Consider the following 18,543-nt stretch of genomic DNA (forward strand, 5'->3'; position numbering starts at 1 on the left):
AATGAAGTACTGATTTTACCGAAATAAAATTGAAAATTTTTGAATTCCAAAGAAAAACATGACAAAAAGTTGTGAAATAGTGATCAATTTGCCCCCGGATTACGGTACCCACCGTTAACACTTTTCAGTATACTACAATTTTCTATGAGTTGTAACATCTAAAGGTACCCTTTGGCAGTCTTTGAAAACTAATTATTATTGATGGAATTATGAGTATTTTATATATTTGATTGAACAATCAATTAGTATCGTAATGGGTGGCCAAATCACTAGTCTTGATGGCTAGTGGAAATTCGTTCAGAACTGTTTCTACAAATACAATGGATTTAAGGTACATAACTTATATTTTACAAATATTTTTAACCAAAGCGCTGGATCATATATTGATAAGGTTATGTCTTCAAATGGCCTCTGTAGAACTTTAGACATAGCCAAGATCATATTTCAAGAAGAAGGTTTACAATGGCAGATCTTCAAGTTATGGATTCAAGTTAGTGGATTTTAGAATATTCCTATTCAAGATATAATAACACATAGTGTGTTATTGCGCGATTTCAATCTCCATAGGGCGATTATTCCGCATTATTTAAGGTCATACTGTTAACAAAAACTGTCTTGTGATGTTCTAAACAAGATCTTTGAGGAATGCCTTTATTTAAACACACGCTTGGTGTCGATAAATACCTGTGTTATAATGACAGCATATATATCATAGGTGTTGTACAAAGTATAACAACGCGAAAGCCTGAAGGCGAAATGTGAATAGCATTAGTACTTACATTTTCCCACATCTGCTCGGTGAATTGACTGTAAGCACTATCTGGCACCGCAAACAGTGTAAGATCCTTCTCCAACATCGACTCCAAGCCACTCTTCTTCAACGTGGCGACAAACTCCTTCGCTCCGAGTCGTTCCGCAGTTTCCGCAATCGGATGAAGATCCACTTTCTCGCACTGAGCATTTGGCGGTCCATTTCTCGGGCGGGGCATAGCCATGGCAGCATTGACGAGTGACCTTAACCGTTCGCTTACGTCCATTATTGTTTTTGCTGAAAACACCCCGATTGCAAACGGAAAACGAGAAAAAGACCCACCATTAGCTTGAAATGCCTACCTAAAATGAGTCGCATTATTGCGTTCACACCCATAAGGTGAAGATGAATAAGCTAGTGTTAAAACGCACATCAAATCATCAAGGGCACAAATCTGCAGAACCAGACACCATTCACGTGGAAAATTTGATCAATTGGTCAGCACCAGCGAATGGCCAACCGATCAAGTTCTCAGCTGTTCGGTTCGTCAGATTTGTGTTCTTGACGATCGGAGATTCATCTTCACACTAATGGCCATCGCCCACGCCCTCACGACACTCACACAGACGTGCAGACATGTTTGTTTTGCCGTTCGGCGCACGATTCAAAGTTCATGTTGAAGACGCCGAAACTTTGGAAGTTGCGCCATCTACGGCAATCTCGTGGTTGTCTTCGCCGTCGACTTCCTCATCCTGCTCTTCGCGCTCCACGCACACGTTTTCCCTGTGGAAGATGCGACACATTATGAATATAAATCGACGATTTGACGAAAATTGCATGCGTGGTTTCTGTGAAGTAATTATAATTGAAATTCAATCACCGAATGCCATTTTGGGTGGCAATTTAGTTGATGTTTTATGGTGTTCTGAATCGCATACGAAATCATCTATGGAAGCAGTTGCAAACTAATTATATTATTCAATTAACTTCCTTCTAGTGTGCTTTGTCTCTTCTAAAAATTAGGTCATTCGACAGAACATTAAAATTGGTAACAAGGGAGGCCAATAATGATCAAAACTACAAAATCTGAAGAATGAAAAAATGAAGCCAAACCTTTAATTTTCAAGAGCACTAATCTACTGAGCTGAAAATTTGATCGATTGGTCATCACCAGCAAGCAACCAAACGATCAAATCTTCAACGTGAATGGTTGTCAGGTTCTCTAGATCAGTGTACTTGAAAATTCGAACTGGTTTTGTTTTATAGTCAGCTTAAATTACATCCACAAAGTTGATCATTCAGACTCCCAGAAGCTACTGTGAAAGTTTGAGCGGAATCATTCAGATTCAAATTGACCAAATATATGGATAAAAAACTGCTCCGACCATAGAGTGCGCTATAGTTGAAAACGTTCTTTCATTAGTAACTTGTATTAGTGATTCTGCTATAAGAAGGAAAGGCACTGCAACGAACCTTATCGTTAAGAATCAAAAAGTTATGCCTAGGAAAATTAATATTAGATTCCCATCGGGGTGGAAACCCCTTTCCGCAGCTCCGCAGAAAAAAGGATACTTTTCGAAAGTGCGTCGATTTCTTTCAAATCGAATCATTCAAAAATTTAATTTTCTATTCGTTTCACCCAGGGAATTGCAATTGTTTATGCTATTTTTTTATTGTCTTTTAGTTACAGAGAACTTCATTTATACATTCAATTACCTATGTGTCGTTCTTAATATATTGCTCGGAAGTATTGTTTTAGCTTTGCCTTGGACTAAATAAAGGCAATTAAATCGAAATATTTATTATGATTATGTGTATTTTGAGGAACCTAGTTGATTCATGAACCTGTCAAGTTTTATTTGAACCACTACTGTATATTTACCATACCTGTTTCCTTGACCTGATATACAGTTTAACCAACATGCTAACGTAATCAATAAAACAATAAATTACAAATTATGAATAGTCATCATTTCAATAGCCCGAATTTTGCATAATTAGTACGGTGATGGCTGATTGCAAATAGCTCCAAATGACGTAAACGTCGGAATGGTACATACAAGTTTAGTTTAGATAACAATTTTGGTGAATCAACTTTATAAGAAAAAATATAGTTTAGAAACTAAATCATTGCATGTTCACGAGGTGTTTAATTTTTAAAATATATCTAGCTTTGTAAGATGGTAATGGGAATTCAGTCCAACCTAAATTGCGAAGAGAATATGATCGGTGTTCAGACAGACCGGACTAGATGATATTTTGGCGTTCTAAAGACACGTTAAGAACTCCATCAGTTCTGATTTTTTCGATGCCATTTTGATACAGATGCAAAAGAAAAAGCACTTGGTTCACCGTCTGAACACCGACCATATAATAAAAATTGTTTTTGCACTGACTCTATCCTTTCTTCAAGTACTGTTGAAAAAGGTGACCAAATTATGCTGCAATATTCAAGTACTGATCTGAGGCAATAAAAATGATTTTATTATATATGGATCATAAAAGTTATAGCAGAAGCTTAATATATTACACTAAAACCTCAATTTACTAAGTCTTTCTTAAAGTAAATGCAATTTACGTCACTTTTTTCACAAAGTTCGTGAATTGCGTTGAGGCAAATAAATGGGGAATTATGTATTGGAATGATGAGTTTCGTGGAAATAATCTCATATATTTTCACCTTATACTTTGTAATTTAACTTATAAGTGACAACGCGCACAGGAGAATGTGTAACTAGTGGCTTTTTATAGCCATGTAGCATGCAATAGAGCAGCGAGCTCGATTTGTGCACGGGCTCATCTACACCTGATACAGTGAAACCTTCATGAGTCGATATTGAAGGGACCATCGACTCATGGAAATATCGAGTCATGGAACAGCAATCCTTTGGAAAGTGGCTTCTAGGGACCATCATAGTAACCATGAAATTCTGTTTTTAGTATGGTTCTATGAGTCGATATCGAGTCATGGAACATCGACTCATGGAGGTATCACTGTACCTTCAAGGCCTTTGGAGACCACTTATCGCCCACGTAAGAACTTCAAATTTGTACATGATTTTTTTCTTACCAAAACGAACACTTTACAATGACGAACTTATAACATTACCCATTTTTTTAAATAAGGGACAGCCTAGTGCATAATGGATGATTATTGATTCAGTATGCGCTATTATTAATTCATTGTTTCATTGAATATAAATAAAGTTCCTTTGAAAATATATGTGTGTCACACGGTCATCCAAGAACTTCCTGAGATATCAAATTCAAATCAACGAGCATAATTTTTTACATATTGAAAGATTTTAAATTTGGTACATGCTCAGAAATGATTAAAGCATTTAACTGAAAATCTTGAAAATTACATTGGAAGTTCGTAGTCATCCAAGAACTTTCGAAAAGACAGTCCATAATATCTACAAGATCTACCAGCGTAACAACTGATTGATTGATAAGCGGTCATGTTATTAAGCTGATTGAATTGTTGAGTTCAAAGGACGCTCTTTTCCATCCAATAATTCCTAGGAAAATTGGTCATAGGATCTACGTAAATCTCGGTATACTTATACCTAAGGGTGAAAGTTATATACCATGATTCAAAATGATCATTATACATACACTAGTAGATTGAAGGTATTAATGGGTAAGCTGGAACACCTGTTGTACACGCTTTATTACCAAAACGGGACGAAACAAACGGTTCTTCAAAATAGAATAATCGTCTAGGATTCAGAATTGTGAGACATTCTTCTACTTAGAAATGATGAATTGATAACCATTTACTCATGTAGAAGAAACATTTTAGAAGACTTCAACTTGCACACATTTAAGACTGATTAAGAACAAAATAAAAAAAATAATAATTAAAAAGCATCCTTCTTCTTCTTCTTGGCATTACGTCCTCAATGGAACAGAGCCTGCTTCTCAACAATGTTCATTGAGCACTTCCACAGTTATTAACTGAGAGCTTTCTTCACCAAAGTTGCCATTTTCGCATTCGTATATCGTGTGGCAAGTACGATGATACGCTATACCCAGGGAAGTCAAGGAAATCACGAAAAGGTCCTGGACCGGCAGGGAATCGACCCAGACACCTTCAGCATGGCTTTGTTTTGTAGCCGCGGACTCTAACCACTCGGCTAAGGAAGGCCCAAAAAACATGTTTTCTCGAAATTATTACAATTTTTTTATAGATAAACTCCAAAAGCCAAAACCTTGTTTAACGAAGTATGCTTTCACGTTTTAAGAACTGATTAAATTTACGAACCCCCTGATCTAGTTCGTCAATTGAGGTTACAGTGTATTAGCTCTATTTATCGTAGTATTACAGTCAGGGCCGGATTTACAAATGTGGGGACCTTGTGGTGGCCTTTTTTTGTTGGTATAGTAGTTTCTCTTTGGTAATTTCCCTTATAAGTTTAGGTTTGAACTGTTTTAAAAACCTCAGAAGCGCAAGTTGGGATCAATGGATGTAATTGACCAAAACTTGCTTTCCAAAAAATCGGTTTTAAAGTTTTTCTGCAATATTTAACTTTGAACAAGTTGTATGAAATCTATAAAAAAAACAAGTCAATCTTCTACGATTTATGATACATTTTGAGATGGAAATACCACCCACAAATACTGCTGAAAAGCTTTAAACCATTACAATATTTCAGTATACCTAACTTAAAATCTATCAAAATGTAACTTCCACTTTCATTGGACCCCTCAATTGTAATGTAACTTATTTAAAATGTATCGAATTAATGTTGGATTTTCTTACTTTTCGACGTACCATGTACCCCCGCTAATTTGATCGATACCTGATGCAAAGCATCGGTGTTCATTTTTAATTTGAACTTTTAATTACCCTACGACGTAACGCCAGAAAGAAGAAGATGACTTAAATGCCAAACATCTGTCATGGAATATTTCGCAAAGTATTTTCAGTGGCAGAATTTCATTTGACGAGTGCTGCTCAGGATATTTCTCAATTCTTCTACAAATGATTTGGTGGTTTGCAGCCAAATGGTTACTCATGCTGATCATGTCTCTGTTACATTTCTGATTGATTCTGATCATGTCCCTGTTACATTTCAAATATCCCATGAAGCGATTCTCAATCCTATCAGCTCCACTTTCAATTATTTTCGAACCAACAGATTGGTCGACTGTATATTGGATGTTTTGGGTTGAAAATTGGCAGTTCAGTCTACTGAATTAATCGAAAACAACTATATGTTTTCTTTATCCGACGTTTCGGTCCTTATTGGACCTTTTTCAAGGATTCGAAAGTTTTGTTGTTTTATTGTTTTAACTGGAATACGTATGAAACATATATCGATAGTAATCTTGATGTTAATATTTTTTTATAAACAAAACTTGATATTGACAATGGTCTTGCAACTTTATGTTTTCAGATGGCATATTTTCGTGACAAATGGAAAAATGCAAGGGTTGCATCAATTTTAAAACCAGACAAAAATCCTACAGAAACTTCTAGCTATCCTCCAATCAGTTTGCTTTCGCCATCAGTAAACAATTTTTTGAACAGAATGATGGTCCACATTTATGAAATTCATTTTTTGCCAATGAACAGTTCGGATTCCGACATGGACATTCTGCCACTCACCAACTTTTACGTGTAACAAATTTGATACGTTCCAATAAATCTGAAGGCTATTGGCCTTGCTCTTCTAGATATAGAAATTGTAAAATTATAAAACTTCAATTTTCCCACATACATTGTTCGAATAATCCAAAGTTATCTGTCAAATCGTACACTTCAGGTTAATTATCAGAGCTCCAAGTCTGAAAGATTTCTTGTAAGAGCTGGTGTTCCTCAAGGCACCATTTTGGGGCCAATACTATACAATATCTTCACATCTGATTTGACTAATTTATCGCAGCGATGTCAATAATCCTTGTTTGCGGATGACACAGGCCTCTCCGCCAAAGGACGAAGCCTGCGTGTCATTTGTAATAGATTGCAAGAAAGATTGAATATTTTTTTCTTTCATACTTGCAAAAATGGAAGATTTTTACTAATACTTCCAAAACTCAGCTTATAATAAATATTCCAACATGTTGTCACAAACGAGAGGGGTTCCAATAAATTGGTCAGATGAAGTTAAGTATCTAGTGCTCTTGCTACCCTGTCAACCAGTCAGTGATTTTCGATAGCGATCGATATAGATTCGTTTTGAACCGTTAGCGATCGCCATCGTTGGTCAAAGATCTATAAAGAATTATGAAGACTGGTTGGTCGGGTAGATAAACATTTAACTTTCAAAATCAAATTAAGAGCATTCAAGCCGAATGTTAAATATATTTAAAATGTCTTTATCCACTTATAAACAGAAAATCAAAACTTTGTCTTCAAAACAAGCTATTGAACTTCAAACAAATTTTCAGGCCAGCCATGTTGAATGCTGTACAAATATGGACTAGCTTTTGTAATAACAGGAAGAAAGCTCTGCAGAGGATTCAAAATAAAACTTTTGAAAATGATTCCTATGCTCGCTCCCTGGTATAGTACTAATAAGTTACATGGAATATCCAATGTTGAAAAATTGAAACAAATGTCGTATAAAATAATTGGTAGTCTTCGACAGAAACCGATTTATCGCAATCGTGCACCTTTATTTTGGGTTTTCGTACTTATAAATTAGACCAGTAGTGAATGACAAGTGTAATATTCAAATCTGAGATCGGGCATACACCTTACCTCTTCCCTGAGAGCGAGCCTCAAATCTGAGAGACCCCCTCAGAAATTTCAATGTCAAGATTCATGCACCGGCTCAGACATGCAATTGAAACGCAGCCTCAGTTTCGACCTTGTGACCTTCAAACCTGTGTCGTGCTAATGTAAAATGCTTGAAACAACCGCGCAGCATAATTACATTAATTACGTTTCACGCTCATCTACTCTGTAGCTACTCGTTTAGAACTGATGAACTCCGGAATACAATCGACCCTTTTGCAATTAGTTCAAATCATAAAGCTCTCCGAGAAGCCACTTAGCCATGGCGGAGTTCTTCGTCTCTTGGGTGATTCTTCAGCACACAAAAGCTCTGCTAAATTGGCGTGGGGAATATGCCTCTTCACTTAATTATGAGAACTCTAGATCCATTCCAAAACTCAAAATTGGTTGAAAAAGATCAAGGTGGTTCTTAATTGTGAGCTCCTATAGTTGTTTTTTTTTTCTTCTTTTTTGGAAATGTCCCAGATCAGCTCGCTTTCACTTATAAAAAGCTAATTACCCAAACACCGATGCAATGAGTGATCAAACAACTTTCTTATATGATAATGAATGATACATTTGTTATTTCGTCAAGTCTTAAGCAAATATCAAACGATCATTGGTTGCGTGGGAATACTTGAAAACAAACAACGGATTGTAAGTATCGCCGAAAATGTCGTTGATGAAAATCTTGCAAAGTAATTATGTGTACCTCTTTGGACCAATAAATCACTTTTAACTCTAGAGTGGTTGCGTCCACAGCAATCGCTCTGAACTTGCTTCTGCTGTGTTCAACAAGCGAAGATTTCTGATGACGCATGTACATAGCTACTTCCTCGCAGACAGTATCAGTCAGATCATGTTCATGAAAATAAGCCTCTTTACTCTTGGACTGACAATTTGCTCATCGCCATCCTCAAAAGTAACTCAATGCAGTATGTGATCATCAAATCAAACAATCAAATTGATAGGTTCGCATTGATTCAAACTAGACATGCTTAAATCCAGCAAATCAAAACTTTGTCTCACCATCTCACTGTGGCGCATAGTTGAAATGAAACATCAAAAAATGAAATTCTTCAATTTGTCTTTTATTATTTTCCATAGGCTTCTGTACTGTTGAACCATGTTACCCGAAATTTCGAGTTTGACGAGTTTTTGATTTTTGCACGTCTATTTTTTTCAAACATTTTGAAAATAGTTTTTCAGAGCAATTTCTTGAAAATAGTATTTTCATTTAGGGGGATGCGATGGGAGATATTTTAGTAAGGTCTTTAAACCCAGGTTTGAGTTGGATCAGCTTAAGCTAAAATATAGTTTTTTATTTAGGATATGTTCAATGAACAAATTTGAAGTTTTGCCGGCGTTCAACGATCCAGTGGGTATAGGTAGTGGCTCATGAATGTCTATCGACAGGGGTGTTCACTACGAAGGGCCGTTAAGACGTATGAGCATTCGTAGCAGTGGTCCCCAATTCCCGTAGACAACCGAACAATATAGTTAACAAGTCAATTTTTGCCTGTCTAGTGTTAGTAGTGACCAACACTACAACACCTACCCGTTCAAGACCAGGATGTTAGGCAACAATTTGTCGTTTTGATTATGTTGTTCACACATATGGCCCTCTGTTAATTTTCAACTTCTATTCATTTATCTCGTCGCTCGCTGCGAGTCCTTTATCTTTTCATTTAATTACTTTCGTTACTCCCTTTCACTCTGAGTATAAGTATCGCGGTCAGCGAAAAAAGCCTATAAATTTTCGTAATATACTAGTTGTTATGTGAGTTAAGCCGCAATTTATCGAAATCTCCGTTGCAATAATACCATGATACAAAAAAGCGTTAATATCCTGGAAATACGATCCCCAAAATTCGGAGTGTTTGGATAACGGAAACAATGCTGTTTTAAATGTTTTACCATAAACCATTCACTACATTTTGATTTCCCATAATTTTGGAGGATGTCCTGCTAGAAATGTCCGGTTTTGATTATTTCCATTACAAATTTCCCAAAACAAAAAAAATTGAAAAAAAAAACAATCATAATTACTGAAATAAATTTTTTATTTTTGACAAAAATAGCAGATCTTTTCAGGGTATTTCAATCATTCAAATTTTCTTCAACTGAATTGCAAAAATTAAACCTGATGTTAAAAAGTCCTACAAAATCAATCATAGATAAAACACTACAACAGTAAATTCTCTTTATGATTTCGCTTCATTTTTTTTAAGTGATTTTATATGAATAAATGTACCGTTTTGATTCATATTACGGACCGCTTCAAATCCAGACACTCTATTTTGTATGGGAAACATTTCAAACGAAATGTTTCAATTTTTGCCGTTCAAAAATTTTTACTTCCAAGGCTCGTTTTAATAAGCATTTTTCATAGTTATCTATGAGAATATATAATGTCCAACTTCCTTAGGCGTCCTCTCTAGTGGTTAACGATTTCATTTGATGATTTGACTTTTCTATTTATGATTTGTTTGACCTGTCCGGAATTCAAATCGAAGCGTCCGGAATATGAGGCAAAAGTAAGGAAGCGTCCGGAATAAGAATCAAGAAAAGTCCACACATTTCTATTTATAGAAGGTTCGATAACGTGGAGGAATCATACGGAGTGATTTATTTTACATGCTTTTTTGTGAGTTATACTTCACTGAGGCCTTAAGTGTCCGTGATATGAATCAAAACGGTATTGCTTTAACTCTAAAGTACATTTTTCGAAGAAAATAAGTCATGTTTTAAATTCTTAATAAATTTTTTTGATATCACGCTCCAATATTCCTTTACGAATTTTAGTATAATCATATTCCTCAGGAAATATCAAAGGGTTCAGAAGTTTTGCTTCAAATCTTTTGGAAATTAGTCAAATAATGTTGTAAGGCGCGTTCATACCTTTATCGTGAATTCCTCCTGGAGGAAAACTATTACTACTATGCCTACTTTTTATCCTCAAATGGATTCCAGAATATTTTTCCCGTATTCAACTAAACAATAAATTAATTAACATTTCAATAGCTCGAAGTTTTCCCTCGCAATTCCTCTAAAAATCAACGAATTCTGTCAAATCTTTTACTGGGATATTACATTGAAAATTTTACTAAAAACTCTTCTGTGAATTCCTTCATACAGTTTTCCAAAAAAAAGTTATTACAAATTCTTTTACGAAGTTCATTAAAAGTCCTACATATATCCAAAATACTTCACAAATTGCATCAGAAATTCTTCTATGTTTTTTTCTGGAAATTCTGTTTCAAATCTCCGGATTATACAAGAATTGTCCACGAAAAATGATTTTAAATGTCCCATGCCTCAAGAATACTTTACCTTCCGAAATTAGCTTAGCGGTAAAGGAATACATGCGTCCGAAACGTCGGATGTAAGCGAAAATCCGTTTTTGAGTTCTATTTAAGACTGAAAGCCATAACCTCAAACAAGTGAGTGAAGATCTTCCTTGAATCATTTTAGAAATAGTTTTATAAATTAATGAAATTTATCCATATTTTGATATTGAATTCTTGTGCAGTTCCAGGGCGGAATTTATGGAGGCTTTTTGACAGAATAATGAGGAATCCAAAAGTCCAAATCCAAAGGAAGGAATTCTGCTATAATTCAAGGATAATTTCTAATTAAAAAACGGATGGAACCTCTTGAGAAATTTGCATTTTTTAATTCATTAGAGAGGCTTTGATTATGTTGTAATAATTTCCTCTAGAAAAAAGATTTTAAATAATTATGATGTTATCTTTCGTTGATATGTTGTCCATCTTTACAAGAATCTGATGAAAAAAGGTAAATTCTATTTTTCGAAAAGAATGCAGAATTGTTATACGTGGTCAGCCATTCCATGAAAAACCGATCTAGTTTTAAGAAAAAATTTTATATATTTTCATGTAAAATTTACTGAAAATCTATGTAGGTCTCTTCAGGTTTTTTTTTTTTTTCAGAGTTTCAATAATGTTTTCTGGAAAGTTGAAATCTTAAGCTTTCATTCCAAAAAAAAAATATGAAATCGGATGAGCTGCTCAAAAGTTATGATTTTTTAAATAAAAAATCTAATGCGCTATGACCTACAGTTTCTGCCGATAAAAAATGACTGTATTTTTATTTTCAAAAAAATATATTTCAAAAACTGAAAAACATACATCGCTAAAAATTTGACAGTAAACGTTAATTTTCTGATCCATCAAGAAAAAATGAGAACAGGAATAGCCTCTTTGGTCCCAAGCAGTGCCGGATTTGGGCTTCGTGGGGCCCGGGTCAGATCCTTTAAAGGGGGCCCCTTAATTCAAAATTGAGCACGTTTTGGGATTCCCCAAACAAACGTATTGAATTTGAGTTTTGAATGAGATGTTAGGTCCAAAGATATGAGGGGGTAAAAGTGAAAAATGAAGTTGAAAAATTAAACAGTTTCAATACTAATTTTAGGTGATTTTCCGTGCAATGGGAAAAAAAATAAATCGTAGAACATTGCACACTGGGCCAGAAACATAGTTTAGCCAGACAAAACTTCTAGCGCTTTAGGAGCAGTGCTGGGAATGGTAATAGTAGTAGGCTTCAATTTCGCGAAAATCACGTGGCTTTTCCAGTACAGTAGTTCAAAAACGTGAATCTCATCAAGTAGCCTATGGACCGATGCACGAGTTCACTATTTGACGTTTGAGCGGTGCCGTGTTATTTACGTGACCATGACAACGAATGAATTCGGCACCGCTCAAATGTCAAATTAGTGAACTCGTGCATTGGTCCATGTTGGGTGAATGAATTTTCTAAATCGTGAGTGTCATTGAAGGCTCTAAATGCGGGAAATAGAACATTTTCTACAGTAATTTTGGGTTGCCTTTAGCAACGGATGTTTTGCGATTTTCAAGGCTCTTTGCCTACAGCAGCGGTAGGCGTGAGTTTCACTGGCTTCGCTGACTGCGATTGGCTTTGTTTTGCTACTGTAGAATGAACTTCAATTTTTTCCCAACCCTGTTTAGGAGTGCATTTTTTCAGGTTATTGTTTTCCGAGACATATCTTGTACATATTTATTTGTTCTTTAATTTGATAAAAAAGTTTAAAAAAAAGTTATTTGGAAAATTTGCCGCATAGGTGGCGCTGCGATGCAAACATTTTATTTCGCGTCCTAAAGTTTTCGCGTCCATAAGTTTTAGATCGTGTAAAAATACGACAATTTTTCGAACACACCAAAGTTCTAGGACTTCAAATAAGAATTTATGTAACAAATGTGAAAATTGCTAAAATTTTAGGTTTTTTGTACTACAGCCAATTCTGTTTTTGCACGGATTTTTCTTACACGGCCGTGCAAAAAGGTGTCTTGTACAACTTGTCGTATTTTTTATACAATTTAAAACTTTGCCGAAGGCGCCAAAAGCTCTAGGACGCGAAATAAAGAAGTTTACATGGTAACGCCACTTATGGCAAAATTTTCAACTACATTTGATTATCAAATTAAAAAACAAATAACTCTTCGTAGACACAAACCTGAAATACTGCACTCGTTAAGTGCTAGAGGTTTTGTCTGGTTACATTCTGTCACTGGCCCAGTGTGCGTTGGCTTGTTTTTTTTGGGTTCGATATAATTTGTATAATGTGAGGAAATACAGAAAAACTTCAAAAGCCATTTCTTTCTCTCAAATAGAAAATTGCATCTTTCCACTATTCAAATTTTTCTCAATTAAGTCAAAAAGAACAAAAACACTAATTGATATAATGATACACACTTTCCCCTAAATTGTATATTTCCACAATTGTATTGTGCTTTTTACAAAAACGTTCTCTTCTTCCCCGGACACCCCCATATCCACGAAAGATAATGGCCTTCATAAATTTTGGAGATAAATCAAGATACTAAACGAATCGATTATCTCATATGAATTCTTTTAAACTTAAAAGAGAGTTCTTTTAAGTTATTTTGTGCTTGATATTATGAGTATCCATTTTTTAAATGTAATTGATCAAATTTATCTCTTCTTTCTAGTTGTTAATCCTTTTATTGGAGCGTTTTCGATAATTGGCTCGTTATATGGATCTTTTCAATAATTAAAAATATGAAATTTTCTTTTATAATCAATTTTGAAAAAAAAAAACATAGGATTTTATATTTTATGGACTACACTCAATGTTAACTGTAAGCAAAAAATTGAGGTGCATTTTTAATTTCAATATTTTTTGAAAACTAATTTGAGAAGAATTTTGATATCTTTGGCTCATTATCCATGATTTTTTTAATTTATCGAAGGATAGAGATTGACTAAACCTGTGAAATTTATATATTAGGCAAAAAAAAACTACTCAAATATTCGAATATTGACTTTAATGGGAAAATTATTGAAGAGCATCCCCACGGGGGGTTGAAATTGAACTATTTACTATTTCTTTAAATATTGAATTGTTAAGGATTTAGCGAGAATATTCGGAATCAGCGAGCTAAAATTTATCATGTAGAGTTATTTTGAAAATTACCCAATATCGCACTAACGCTAACTAATCACTAAGGTGATCAATATCATCCGAAATGATATTTCCCGATTTTTTATTTTTGAGATATTTCTTAGCACTAAAATGACATTTGTTAGAAAAATAAGGTACATGAGCCAATAAGGCTCACCTTCGTACTTGTTTTAAAGCATCCAGTTATTTGGCATTGTCAACATAATAGAAAACAGACACGAATAACCCTGAAAAGTGATCAATTTCACCCGAAATTACGGCACCGCGAATCCTTGAATTACCAGAACATATTACCCTAGTCCGACAAACAAGATAAGAGTAGGGCTTAAATTGGTAGATCTTACCCCGTAACGCACCACGAAAAGGTGATCTACCCACGTTACGAGTAATGCTGATCACTTAGCGCAAATGTCGGAAAAAAAGAATTGCCAAAATAATATTCAGCAGAGATCCAGTAGATGTAGACAACTTCGCGAAGACCACGAATACGCTGGTTATACGCAGTAAAAGAGACCCGTCGACCCTAAACTTTCGAAGCCACTGGAGAAGTATCGCCCAAGACCAACGATGGAGGTCTACAATGCACCGGCAATGGCGTGACGCTACACTGTAGCCATCAAGGAACAAAGTAGGTATCCTATCAGTTTAACCGAATTCGGGATTATTCGTTTTGTAATTTTCAGTGACTAACAAAATAGATTCCTTAACTTTTACGGGTGCAGTTTCACTTCAAGGAATCATCCAAAATGATAAATCTACACACTTTTTTCAGAAAGAGACTACTTCAAAAACATTCATAATTTTGTAGATGAATGCATTGAGCCCAGAAAATTCGAACAAAAATGCAAGGTTTTTAATATCTAGAATCCATAACATTTTATATTAATATACACCTCCTATCACATAATACAGCTCATAATCTTCTGAACAAATCAAGCATTCCAAATGACTGATGTATCGAGTTCCGACGTTTTTTGTGAATTGTCGAACTTGATAGAGAAGTTCAATCTCTTAAAACCCAACGTGTCCTTAACATTCCATTTTACGGTACTTCTGTAGGACGTCATATTTCAAACTCACTGATGTTTTAGTAATTTATGAAACATCAGTGAGTTTGAATTAAACACAGTCGCATAATTGTTTTCACAGAAACAATTAAGTTTTCCAATGCGACCCGCACCAGTGCTCTAGATAGTAGCTCTAGATCATAACCAATCTAACATACAAAATAGCATCATGTTTCGCAATTCTGCTAAAATGTTAGTCAAACTACCATTAGAAAGTTGAACTTGTATTTATGCTTTCAGTTTCGATTCTCGATTTTGAGTTTCATTGAAATTGTATGTCAAATCCACTTTTTTATCTAAATTGATAAAAAACAACAGGACAAAATACATAAAAAATCGAAATTTTCAATTTTTTGTTCATTTCCATGATAACTTCGAACATCAAGTAAAGCTAGTAAAGTATCGTTTTCGATCATTTTTTTTTTAACTTTTGAAGTTTTTTCCGACCTTTGCATAAAGTCGCGCCACTGTGTGTCTCAGTCAGTGATAGCATCATCCTCAGTTGTAGACACAATTGAGAGTTGAGTGGCAGCATTGTCGGATATAAATGGAAGTCAAGCGAATATTAACTAGGTAGATAGCTTACTGCGCGTCGAATGAATAAATTGCAGACCAAAAAAAATCTGTTCCGTTGACTTCAACGGCCAGCGAGAACTTGCAAAAATATGATGTACAGTAGGGTGCGGCTTATTTTTCGAAAATTCTAAAAACAAAATGTCCGCAAGCTCATCTGAATTAAAATCACATAGAAAGAGAAACCTCAGAGTTTGATCCTAAAAAATGAGATTTAAAGGGAGCTTCCTTAACCTAGTGGTAACATCCGCGGCTACAAAGCAAAGACATGCTGAAGGCGGCTAGGTGCGATTCCCGGTTGGTTCAGGATCTTTTCGCAATGGAAATTTGCTTGATTTCAATGGGCATAAAATATCATCATACCTGCCATACGTTACACTAATGCAATCTTTTAGCATCGTTCCCAAGAAACAATGTTTTGTCTTGATGAAAGTTGATCCCAGAAATTCCCAGGATGCATGAGTACTAACCACTACACCAGGCCCGTCCCCTAATTAAATGGAGCTTTGTTTGATCACAACGTTATGAATACTATGTCGATTTCAAATCATTTTACATATTTTTAAAGACTTTGTCTTTAAACAATGCAAGTTGAACATACAGTTATAAAATATTTAAAACTCAGTTATTTTCCAAAAAAATAGTAGCTCAATAAAAAATGGTGTAAAATATTTTTAGACCAAACAAAAAACAATAAAAAAAATCAAATTCAAATGTGGTTTTCAGCTATTTTGACTAAATTTAGGTCTTCAATATAAAACACATATTTGTGATCGCACCCTAATGCAACAATTTCGTCTCATGATTCTGTCCGGCTCAGAGGCGCAGGGCAGCGAGTAAATGTGCGCGCCCTACTTATGTATATTTAAATGGAAAATCAGTTCACTCAAGGCGTGACAATATTGCTTACTAGGTACCGTATTGTCTTTGCCTTTCAAATGGGAAAAATGGCCACGTGCGAAGCAAGTCTAGACCAATGCAAATGATTTCCATTTGGCGATGGTTTAACAGTCATTAGAGATAATTTATGTCTGCAGCTGCAGGTAACGTTGGAAACGAACTTACCCCTTCCACCAAGGTTTGCTGTGTTGCAGATCGAAGAAGCCAAAGCCGGGGAAACCACCCTCCAAGAAGCTTGTTTCCGGTGCACTGAAGAAGGTGTTGAAGTGGTGCTGGAAAAGCGAACTCGTATCTAGAGGTGGACGATCTGGCTTGTACGGTCTGACCGGCGGTTGACGGTCAACTTCAGATGAGTCGTCCAATGTCGCAGGAAGCCGCTCAGCATCGGATTCTGAAAAACGTTATTGAAAGATGACTAATGTTAGTGGCCGTGATCTGTTTACTCCAGGATGCTCGGAAGCAGAGATTCGAAAGGCTATGATTGCGTACGGAACCTTAAAAACAGGAAATTACATTACTTGGCTGGGCCCATTAATACATTTGTTTATCTCTCTCTGTAGAAAACGCAGGTCATTTAGTAGGTAATACGGAGCGTCTGGTATGACTCATCGGCTTCCTAAAATCAAATAGCATAACAAAAGCTGGACCGAATCGGTTTATGATGCTTTCATAAACACCATTGAAGACTTGTATTAATACAAATGAAAATATTTGTAACCTTGAAATATGTTTACTTCTAGAACATGATGAGTCTCAATGTTGGATTTATCAATGTCAGCCACCAAATAAAGTAATTTAATGGAATCATTGCGTATCGACCTGTAGGCTTATCAATAAATTAAAATTGCTCGTTTCAGAGCACAACAATCAGTAATGTTTCATTGAGTTTTGAAGATCACTTCATGTTTAGATATAATTTGAGAAGTATTAGATATCACTGCGGAACACGATTTTGTCTCCTGCACCAAAAATACCGCTATTCACTTAATTAAAGGTTGCTGAATCCATTGCCGTTTTTCAGAAATATCATAGCACGTCTAGTTTTTGAGATATTGACTGTTGAAAATGCAAAAATTGACTATTTCAGCCAACTTGCATGCAAGTTTGCCAGCTTGTAAGGTAATGTATTGACTTAAGGCCGCACGGGACGTCATCATAATCACCCTATCCATTTCAAGAAGCAAATCCCAAGAACCACTCCATATATCGATGCGAAAAAGTATCACTATGATTCTATATATGTAGTGCACAACCCGATAAATTTTCAGCTTCATCGGTTCACTAAAACTCGAGATTTGCATCCACGAAGTTTCGATGATTATTGTTAGAGTGAGACGAAAGATAGGGAAAATAACACGGTCTCCCGTGTCCCCTTAATTTGCCACAGAACTCAAACTTTATGTGTATAACAATACTTATCATCAAAGTTTGTAATACTTTCGATGCGGAAATGATATGGTTTAATGGTTTAGAGAATTTTTGTATTTTGCCAAATAGAAAGATACGAAGAATTTTGTATGGAGACTGCAAGCATGATGAAAAAATCGGTTTAATCGAAATTTAATCGCGCAATTTCAATCAAATTATGTCTGAAATGAAAGTTCAAGTTCTATTTGCATGTTTGGTGGATTAGATTACAAAAAAAATGATAAATTGTACTTCAAATTTCATGTAAACATGAATAAAACGAGTGTTTTATACAACTTTGGCGACCTGTAGCTAAAAATTGTGACGTGCTGGAACATTTCGGAACATTTCTGAAAATGGCACCAGATTCAGCAACCCCAAATCTACTAGAGAACACATAATTTGATCCTTGAGACACGCAAAAATGTCATTTTTGTTACGTTGTGTATTAGGTTTTAAGCAAATAAATAGCCATACAAGCTGATAAACTTGCATGTAAGCATTTTATAAAGTGGTCACCTAGTACATGCATTACCTTTTTTAATGTATTAATGTAATCACAATCAGTTTTCTGTACATCGTTCGACTAATGTTCTACAATTGTGATAATGAAAAAGCCACCAAAATAATTAAATATCACACAAATAAGGCACAACTT

The 18,543-nt window shown here is 35.3% G+C and overlaps 1 protein-coding gene across 1 annotated transcript; it reads right to left on the reverse strand.

The window, feature by feature from the left end:
• Positions 1 to 674: 674 nt before the first annotated feature.
• On the reverse strand, positions 675 to 16,885 carry LOC110680787. Its single transcript, XM_021856574.1, has 3 exons — positions 16,644 to 16,885; positions 1,374 to 1,534; positions 675 to 1,048 (listed from the first exon to the last, which is right to left on the reverse strand). The coding sequence occupies exons 2-3, from the start codon at positions 1,387 to 1,389 to the stop codon at positions 690 to 692; spliced, it is 375 nt and encodes a 124-aa protein (XP_021712266.1). The 5' UTR covers positions 1,390 to 1,534; positions 16,644 to 16,885; the 3' UTR covers positions 675 to 689.
• Between the last annotated feature and the right edge of the window lie 1,658 nt (positions 16,886 to 18,543).

This window comes from Aedes aegypti, unplaced genomic scaffold (assembly GCF_002204515.2).
Source record: "Aedes aegypti strain LVP_AGWG unplaced genomic scaffold, AaegL5.0 Primary Assembly AGWG_AaegL5_hic_scaff_1837_PBJ_arrow, whole genome shotgun sequence".
Taxonomy (NCBI): domain Eukaryota; kingdom Metazoa; phylum Arthropoda; class Insecta; order Diptera; family Culicidae; genus Aedes; species Aedes aegypti.